This window comes from Eumetopias jubatus, unplaced genomic scaffold, assembly GCF_037043125.1.
Source record: "Eumetopias jubatus isolate StellerSeaLion01/CBP00866 unplaced genomic scaffold, mEumJub1_p1.0 scaffold_2, whole genome shotgun sequence".
NCBI lineage: Eukaryota > Metazoa > Chordata > Mammalia > Carnivora > Otariidae > Eumetopias > Eumetopias jubatus.
In genome coordinates, this window is record NW_028274808.1 from 76,151,706 (window position 1) to 76,161,866 (window position 10,161).

At 41.3% G+C, this 10,161-nt stretch overlaps 1 protein-coding gene across 1 annotated transcript; it reads right to left on the minus strand.

The window, feature by feature from the left end:
* Positions 1–2,823: 2,823 nt before the first annotated feature.
* LOC114225594 (serine protease 48) lies at positions 2,824–9,449 on the minus strand. Its single transcript, XM_088019761.1, has 6 exons — positions 9,407–9,449; positions 8,477–8,521; positions 8,138–8,300; positions 6,470–6,735; positions 5,378–5,547; positions 2,824–3,099 (listed from the first exon to the last, which is right to left on the minus strand). Exons 1-6 carry the CDS (start codon positions 9,447–9,449, stop codon positions 2,824–2,826), a joined length of 963 nt encoding a protein of 320 aa, XP_087875887.1.
* Between the last annotated feature and the right edge of the window lie 712 nt (positions 9,450–10,161).

Genomic DNA, 10,161 nt, shown 5'->3' on the forward strand with positions numbered 1-10,161 from the left:
GGGCACTTAATACTGTCGAGTGCATGCTGAATACTATACGATGTATATTCACACTTCCCAGGAGGGGATCTGTTGGGTTGTCCAGTATTGAGTGCCACTCATCTATCAGGTAAGATTTTAGGCCAACTGCCCCACCACCTCTGGGCAGCTGTTTAATCAGATGCTTATCCCTGGTACATCCAACCAGTAGTGGCCAGGACAGTGAGGTCATGTGGTCCTCTTCCCCTTGAATGGTCTGGTCCCTCCAAAAGTTTTTAAGTTTCACCTCTTGGTTCATGAGAAAAATTTGCCAGATCCCATGCTGCAGAACAGATGCTTCCTTAGAGTCTGGAGAAATGATAGGAAGCAATATTTTGGCTTTCTTACTTGACCTTCTTTATGTCCTCTTGCTGTGTTGTCCTGGCCCGTACTTTTGTGTGCTTTCTCTTCCTGTTTGTTTTGATTTTAGTCTGTCTTTTCGCCTCTATTTTCCTTTCTTGTCCCTTTTTTCTCTCTTGTTCTTTTTTTTTCAGTTGCCATTTTGCTTTGCCCTCTGTGTCATACCAGCGGTTGCCTAGTTTAAATCCTTGCCTCCAGAAACCTTCCAATTTACCTGTTTTACGTGCTCTTTTCTCTCCTTTGTTTGTTATGGCTGGAGAGAAACGAGAAGGAGAAGGAGACTGAAGCGTTCTTTCCTTCATTCTTTTATTTAACTAATATTTGAAAGTCTACTTTGTGTAAGATGTTGTGTCAGGTTCTGGGCTACCTCCATAAACAAAATACCCGCATTTGTTCAACAAGTATTTACTGAAACTAGGATACAGTGGTTGGCAAAAACAAAAATCCTTACATTTTGGTAAGATATACATTAACTAGACAATTACATGAATGAATAATATATTACAGCTGTGTTGAGTCCTACGAAGGAGGGCTCCATAATGCTATGAGAATATACAGCGGGGGATTTGTTCTGGTCGGGAGAGATGGGGACAGCTTCCTTGAGGAAGTGAAAGGTGAGTTGAGATCTGAGGCACAGTAAGAATTAACTAGGCAAAGGCAGTAGGAGAGCAGGAATAGCAGATGCAGAAGTCCAGTGCTGAGAGGGGATTTGGAACATCTGAAGAATTGAAAGCCTGGAGAGCAGGGTGCCGTGAGGCTGAAGAAGCAGGCGGGGATCAGAACCTGCATGGCTTTGTCAGCCCTCTTAAGGACTTTGGTCCCCTTATCCTCTGAGCAAGGAGATGTCTTTGAAGTGCTGAAGCAAGGAAAATGGGGGGAGAAATGTATTAAAAAAATCTTTATTTTTAAAACACTAGTCTGAATGCTGTGGAGAATAAATGGAGTTGAGCATAGGTGTGAGGGAAGGGACGTGGGGTTTGGCGGCAGTAGGGGCTGTATTGGCAGCCCAGAAGACAGATGGGGTTAACGGCTAGCAAGGATTTTGTTTCCGAATCTACCCTCATTTCCTATTAAAGGTATTTGTTTATCCAGAAAGTTGGGTTTTTTGGAAGTTGACTTACCATGAGAGACACAGATGCAATAAAACTTTTAAATTCATTCAAATGAGAAATGAAAGATGATTTATTTTTTTATTTTTATTTTTTAAAAGATTTTATTTATTTATTTGACAGAGCCAGCGAGAGAGGGAGCACAAGCAGGGGGAGTGGGAGAGGGAGAAGAAGGCTTCCCGTGGAGCATGGGAGTCCCAAGCGGGGCTCGATCCCAGGACCCTGGGATCATGACCTGAGCCGAAGGCAGACACTTAATGACTGAGCCACCCAGGCGCTCCAAGGATGATTTAAATAAAAAGAGATGTGAATGGAATTATACTCAATAATCTAGGTTAAAGGCAATGACTGAAATTGAGTATATAACTTAGCTCTGAGTTCCTGGAAGCCTAGGTAAAGTAGGAAATAGTAGGTCATGGGATGGATTAATAAAAGGAAGCATGCTAGTTAAGCAAGGGATGTTATGCTGTCCTTATTAAACATTTAAAGTACTTTATTATTGGAGTAACATTAAACGACTTGGGCAGGTCCAGATTATTGAAACCTAAGACCTCAGCTCTTAAGATCAAGATCCTGGCATTAATCCATTTTTTTGGTCGTAGGTCACATTGGTATTTCATAAAAAGCAAAAATTTCAGAAAAATGAGTTATATATACACATTTTTTATTTGACGCCTTGCAGTGGCAGAGTGTAGGGTAAGAGAGGAAGTGAGTATTAATAGACAAGAAGCCCATAATGCAAACCATGGACCCAAAGTAAACTCCTTATTACTATTTTTTTTAAATTTATTTATTTTTGGGAGAGAATGAGCAAGAGAGAGAGAGCACAAGCAGGGGGAGCGGCAGGCAGAGGGAGTGGGAGAAGCAGGCTCCCCGCTGAGCAGGGACCCCCCCCCCCCATGCGGGGCTCAATCCCAGGATCATGACCTGAGCCAAAGGCAGACGCTTAACCAACTGAGCCACCCAGGGGCCCCCAAAGTAAACTCTTAATATATTTTCTTGAGGACTTTCCCTTTGCCTTCACAGATACTTCTTTTCTTGCCCACTTCTCTAGTAGCCATTTTATTTGTGTCCATAATTACTTATTCATAGAAGGTACCTTTCTTGCCTTGTAAGATTCATAGTCAGGGACAAAGAATGTCGTGTCAGCTACTCAAATTCCAACCCCTAAAACATACTTTCAGAATAAAGAACCTCAAAACCAAAATCAAAATTATTTTAATGAAGTAATCCAGGGTTCCTAGTGACTCTCCTGTGAGTTCTCTGCTCCTGGGGCTTAATCATTATGTATTCCCACCTTGACCCTGTACTTGGCTAGTGGCTTTAGCTATACTGCTTACTCTCCTAGTAAAATGTTAGGCCCAAAGGCACAGAAGGGTCCCAGGAGAGCCAGAGAGAGCAGTACAGTAAGGTACAGGAAGTCAGATAAGTCCAAATTATTGGCACCCAAGACCTCAGCTCTTGAGATAGTAGTCTTAATCCATTTTTGATAGTAGATCACGCTGGTGTAGACTCCAGGGAGAGATTCAGCACAGCCTATTCCCCGGCTTACTAGTCCTATCTGGGTCCATACACCGTTAATATGACATGACAGAGGTCCTCCAGAATCACCCTGAGGAAAGATAAAGGTCATGAGTGTAGTGAAAAGGGACCTTGAAGAGGAAAGTGGTCACAAGAGGTGGAGAGTTCCTTAGAATGGGGCAATGGAACCCATGGAGCTGGAGGACTCTTAGAGGGAGCTAGACTTCTTACTGCATTAGGGGAAGATCATAGGATTTCTAGAATCATACAATTTGAAATTGGCAGAGACCTTAGCTAAATATATCAGTAGTTTAAAAATACTCATCTGTGATAAAAAAGAGAAATTAATATGATAAATTTTTGCCCTAAAGGTAAATTTATTTCAATTGAATAACTTATTTTTTCTATTCTTAGGTTCTTACTGCCTTTTTTTAGTGTTAAAATAATCCTTTCTTATGTAAAATGATAGTGATAGTAGTTGATGGTTTGTCTTTCAATCTTGCTGTCTCTTTTTCTAACAGCTTTATTGAGATACAATTCATATACTACACAATTCACCCATTTAAAGTGTACAGTTCAGTGGTTTTTAGTATATTCACAATATTCAACCATCACCACATTTTCATCACCCTCAGAAGAAACCCCATACCCATTAAAAGTCACCCCCATTTCCTCTCAGCCCTAGGCCAGCTGGTAATCTGCTTTCTGCCTCTATGAATTTACATATTCTGGACATACTGTATAAATGGAACCATGTGATACATGATCTTTTGTGTCTAGCTTCTTTCACTTAACATTCCATTTTCAAGGTTCATCCTTGTAGCATCTATCAGTGCTCCATTCCTTTTTATGGCTGAAAATTATTCCATTATTTGGATATACATTTTATTGATCTGGTCCTCAGTTGGTGGGCATTTGGATTATTTTCACTTTTTGGCTATTATGAATAATGCTGCTATGAATATTCATAATTTTTTTCTGTGGACATGTTTTTATTTCTCTTGGGTGTATACCTAAAGTGGAATTCCTGGGTAATACGGTAACTCTGTATATAACCTTTTGAAGAATAAGAATTCCAAAGCAGTACCATTTTACATTCCCAGTAGGAGTATGAAGGTTCCAATTTATCCACATTCTCATCAACCCTTGTTATTACCTACTTTGATAATAGCCATCCTAGTGGGTGTCAAACTGTGTTCCATTGTTGTTTGATTGCAAATAATGAATATACATATAGGGCATTGTGGCAGAGGTAGAGAAAAGTGTGTGTGTGTGTGTGTGTGTGAGAGAGAGAGAGAGAGAGAGAAGAAGGAGGAGGAGAGAGGGAGGAAGGGGGAGAGAGGGAAAGGAAATAAAACCAAGTGGTCATTCTAGGACTAAAAAATAAAATACGTGAAAATATATGAAGAAAACTTTCACTAGATAAACCTAACACTAAAATGTAGGTGACAGGAGAGAGGTAATCTTGAATATAGATTAATTTATAAGTATCCAATTTGAAGAGCAGAGAAAGGTAAAAATAAAAGTTATCAGAGATGGTGAAAAAAATCAAAAGGTGTAATCTACATTTTCTCTTTAAACTAGAAGAGGGAGAGAGAAATGAGGCAGAATATTTGAAGAAGTCATGAATGAAAAAATTCTCAAGTTTTGATAAAAAATAAAAGAACAGATTAGATTTAAAAAAACAAAAACAGTGAATCCTAAATAGGATAAATACAAAGAAAATTACACCTGGCACATCACATTCAAACTTTTTTTTTTTTTAAGATTTATTTATTCATTTTAGAGAGAGAGAGCATGCATATGTGCAAGGGAGGGGCAGAAGGAGAGAGAGAGAGAGAATCCCAAGCTGACTCCCCACTGACCTGAGCTGAAACCAAGAGTTGGATACTCAACTTACTGAGCCACCCAAGTGCCCCAACACATTCAAACTTCTGACAATCAAATATGAAGGTAATTATATTGAAAACAGCCAGAGCAAAACAACACATCACACTCAATGGAGGAAGACAGAAATGATGGATGATTGATTCTTCATTGGACAGTTAATCAGGAGACAGTGGAATGACATCTTTTAAGTATAGAGTGAAATGTTCTTACTTGAAAAAATAAAGTTGGCAATTCTGTGTCAACCTCGTAATATATTTATAAAAATATACAAGTCTGTGAAAACCCAGTAACCCAAAGTTAGCATTTCTCTAGATCAAAAGTTGAAGAGGTTAAATTCATCAGTAATTTAGCATAACACAAGCATTATCATCAGAACCTTTGTCTCCTGATTCCCAGTCTCCTGCTGTTTATATACAGGAAAACACGGGTCAAAATTAAAGTCTCATATTAAAAAAAAAAATTCAAGAGCAAACCCTAACCTTGCAAGTATCCTTCATTTTAGCTGTATCACCAGCACATATCTCATCGTCTTGGATGACTGGTTCCAATTCTGGCAGCATGGAGCTGATTGGGTTGTAGAGTTGTTCACAGGTCTGGCGGTCAAAGACGGATATTTCTGCTTCCTGGAGGATGGAGGGGTAATCAGTATCTGTAAAGACAGACAGGAGTGAAAGGAAAAGCAATCTGGAAAGTTGCAATGGCAAAATTCAGTCATGGGGTGCCTGGGTGGCTCAGTTGGTTAAGCGACTGCCTTCGGCTCAGGTCATGATCCTGGAGTCCTGGGATCGAGTCCCACATCGGGCTCTCTGCTCAGCGGGGAGTCTGCTTCTCCCTCTGACCCTCTTCCCTCTCGTGCTCTCTATCTCTCATTCTCTCTCTCTCAAATAAATAAATAAAATCTTTAAAAAAAAAAAACAAAACAAAATTCAGTCATGATTTGCAGAAATCTCTGAGTGAGAATCCGAAAGCAGAATACAATCACTTTCTAATCATATTTGCTAATACAAGAATATTTTTGGTAAATTTAATCTGAAACAATGGATAATTCAAAATTATTTCTATTTGTTTTAAGGTTTTTCTCATGTGCCAGTGTGGGGTATTCCTCGTGTTTTAAATAAAGAGAAATTCTGATACAGTTTGATTCAGTGAAGATAGGAGTATTTGAAATACTCTAAAACTTCTTCCTTTCCTATTTTTCTGCTCCAAGATCATTTCTTGTCCTCACTCCTCCTGGGAAAGAGTTGACACAACACTTTAAGAACAGATTTTGAAAATACTAGAGTCTTCCAGACTTTAGATCAGGTTTGTTAACCTTTTGTTTCAGAGAAGTAATTATACGTTCAAATTGTTAGTATCTGCTCTTGCAGCTTTAGCTAGACTCTAAGCAGGATCTAAAAAACATAATAAATGTGAAAAAGACATTTTATTTGAAGACTTACAGATAATATCAATAGGTTGTGGTTTATTAAAAAATATTTGCCATAGTAATGGTATGCCTAGAATGCAAATGTTCTGGAGTGGGTACAAAGAAGATGATGGATAAAAGAACCCCTTTCTTTACCCATTCTCACCTTCACCTTCTTTAACCTTTCCCCATCCAGTCACCCAGCAAGAGGCTGGAATTTTCAACTGCTTTGTGATCCGGGGCAAGCAGATGGGCAGGATGAAAGAGGTAAAGGTGACTCTAGAGACCAGTTTCAACAAGGCGATGTCTGCAGTTGCATGTTGAATTTGGGGATGGGTAATAATTTTGAACACACGATGCTTCACACTTTGACTTGGTTGGTCTATCTGAATCGATCCCAGCTGCACAGTATACAACAAAGGAATCCAGTTCCTAAGGGGAATAGAAAAAGGAGACTAAAAGTGGAGCAGGCTTAGGTGCTACAGCTGGATGGGAACAAGCTGCCTATGTGTAGCACCAAGTGTCTAGGTAAGAAAGGATGGTAATGGACCTAGAATGAACCGGGCTACTTACAACTTGGACTAGGGTTGATTTGTTGCTGTTTCTCCTTTCCTCCCTCCCTACCCACTGCTTCTTTTGTTGTCTCCTGTCTCTCTGGTCTCCTCTTATATGCTTATGGCCAGAGTTTTGTCCTGTATTTTCTCCCATTTTCTTGGGGATTCTGTTCTGGGTTATATCCCCTTTTTTTCTCGATTCCATTTTTTCTTGTTTTTCTCTCCTTGATTTTAGTGAAGCACATTCTGCTATGGCTTCCTGAGAAAATGTGCATGAGAGGTAATATTTTTGCTGCTTTGTATATTTGAAAATGTCTTGTTTCTAGCCCATGCTTGATCAGTAATTTGCATATGGGTAGAATTCTGGGTTGGAAATAATTTTCTCCCAGCATTTTGAAGTTCTTGTTCTGTATTTTCTTTGAGCTTTGGGTATTGTTATTGAAAAGTCCTGCTGTTTTGATTTCTATATATACTACTTATCTGTTGTTGCATAACAAGTTACCACGAAGCTTAGAGGCTTAAAAAAACAAACATTTATCTCACAGTTTCTGGGGGTCAAGAATCAGGTGTGACTTCGGTGGGTGCCTCTGACTCATCTCTCGCGAGGCTACAATCGAGTTGGGCTACAGTCAATCTCAAGGCTTGACTCTGGGAGGATCTGTTTCCAAATGCCATTATGGTGGCAGGCTTCAAGTCTTCACTAGCTGTTGGCTGGAGACATTAGTTTCACATGAGCCTCTCCCTAGGACTGCTCTCCACATGGCCCCTTGCTTCTCTTAGAGCAGAAGCTCTTGAGAGAGAGTTCAGCTTGTGTTTGTGATCCAGAAAAGCTTAAGACAGAGTTCCCTGGCTGATGTTTAGGAAATGATTAGGCACAAAGTAAGAGAAGTTTCTAATATAGTGCCTATCTCTGTCATTTCTTTTTCTACCTCTATGTCCTGTCCCTAGTCCAAGGTGATGTAGGGTTTCCTTCTGCCTCCCCCTCTTACCACTTTCTTTTTTTTTTAAAAGATTTTATTTATTTATTTATTTATTTATTATTTATTTAAGAGAGAGAGAGAGAGTGCAGGCAGGGGGAGGAACAGAGGGAGAGAGAGAGAAAATCTCAAGCAGACTCCACACTGAGCATGGAGCCCGACTCAGGGCTCAGTCTAACTGACGGAGCCACCCAGGTGCCCCAACTCACCTGACCACTTTCGTTTGTCTGTTGGTTCATTCATGAAATCATTCAGGTATTTACTGAGAACCTATCTGTGTGCTAGCCCCCAGCTAGGACTCACTTTTTTAAGCAGTGTGCTGCTGTCAGTATCCACCTGTCACTGATGAGAGACCCTCCACAGACATGGTTCTGGCCCAAGAGCACGCTGACTTGCCAAGGCCAGTGCCCTGCAGCAGCATCCTGGCCACCCACAACACGGCCTGAGTATACAGGTCGTCCACACACTACAGAAAGAAGAGAGACGGACAGGTAGAACTCTCCGTGTCTTGGTCCTCTGGTTCTCATCTTCTCATCATCATTAAACTCCCCATCTGTTCCGAGGACCTGAGTCCTCCCGCCTCCACCCTCCATCCCATCCCAGTTCCAAACCCAGCAGTCTAGGTAGAGACCACTCACCTACCTGATTGCAGATCTTTCTTTTTGGGGGAAGAACTTGGGCAAGACCCTAAGACAGACACCATATCATTAGTATACAGTAATGCATCTTATGTCTAAATTCACTGAACGGAGAGGTGAATTTAAATATTCCACATATTTAAATTTCTCAGATTTGTATTAAAGGCCAGATTTTTATAAATGTCTACCCATTAGTGGGAATCTCGAAAATTACATACTTACCTGCGCTCTTTAGCAGCATACATGGAACGTAATTTAACTGTTACTGGAAGATTCGGGGTTGTCACCAGGAATATCAAGGATATTAGGTTGTAAACACAATGATGCCTTCAGGTGCTTTTGAGGTTTATGAGCTGTTTTCTTTATCTGAATTGGCATCTTGCAGTATTTGTGTATCTTTTTTGCTACCTCTTACCTTTCCCTGCTTTCAATCTACCCTGCTTTTTTAAATCATTGTGGGCCAGAAAAATAAGTGAACAAGCTTATGCCTGAAATCACTCAAGAGTATTGATACTTCCAATTCCCTCTGCTTGAAATGCTTTTTTCCTAGATCCTTGTAGCTAAGTCACTCAGCTCCTTCAGGGCTTTGCTCAAATGACTCCTTATGAAATTTCCTTGACTACCCTATTTAAAATTACAACACACCTCCTGCCCCTCCACTCCTGCCGCCCCTTTCCTTTCCTAACATTTAGGACTTTCTAACCTGTTTTAAAATTTACATATTTAATAAGTGCAGTGATTATAAGCCCCACCAGGGCAGGGGTCTTTTTTTGTTTACTGGTTTGCGTATAGTATCCCCTCAGGACTTCCCCAGGACACGCTATTCATAAGTAATGTCCCATGGGTGAAGTGTCCTATTATTCTGTGTGGTAACTTCTTCAGCCAAAAACCTCTGCCTCTCCCCTCCCCATGCCCCCCTACCCCAGAGGCTCACCCAGTAGAAGGGACAGTAGGAAGGCACTACCAGCAGGGCCCATGTCTTGGTCCTCAGAATCAATACTTTCTGTTTACTGAACTCAGGCTCCCAGGGAGAGGCCAGCTGGGGAGCAGCCAGAGAAGGTAGATGGGACCAGCTTCTCCTCCTGGAGGGATTCCTCTGGTTCACTCCCTCCTCTCCTTCGGTTTTCACCCCAGGGCCAGGCACTGAAGGGACCAGACTTCAGAAATGCAGTGGCAGGAACCCAGGGGGAGGAGCTGGGGCCTGAGGCGCCCCCTACTGTCCAGGGGAAGCAGGATGTCCGGGGTTCCTGCTTTTGGATTGGAAGATGGGGGTGGGGAGGATGCGGAAGCTGTCCGAACAGGGCAGGTCAGAGGGGGTCTGAAGGAACACGACCCTTTCTCTATCAAGAAAGTAGAAGATGGACAGGATTCTTCAAAACCAAGAAATGGAAAAGAGGAAATTAACCTAGGATCTGGCTAATTTTTCCCAATTTTTTTGTTTCCTTCTTTGTCACAGTGTTATTGCTTCTTGGCCTTTTGGCTAAGATCAAGTGCAGCATCTTTGTCACAGTGTTAGCCACAGGATATAGGGTGAGTCCAATTTTCTGGGGAAATAGATTAGGAGGTTTGTGTGCAGAAGTTTATTGGGAAGTAGTCTGAGGCTCAGCACCTCAGGGGGGGTGGGGAACAGAAGCAGGATGGAAGCAGGATTGGGCAGAGGGAGGGTTGAACTGTAATTCATTTGCATAC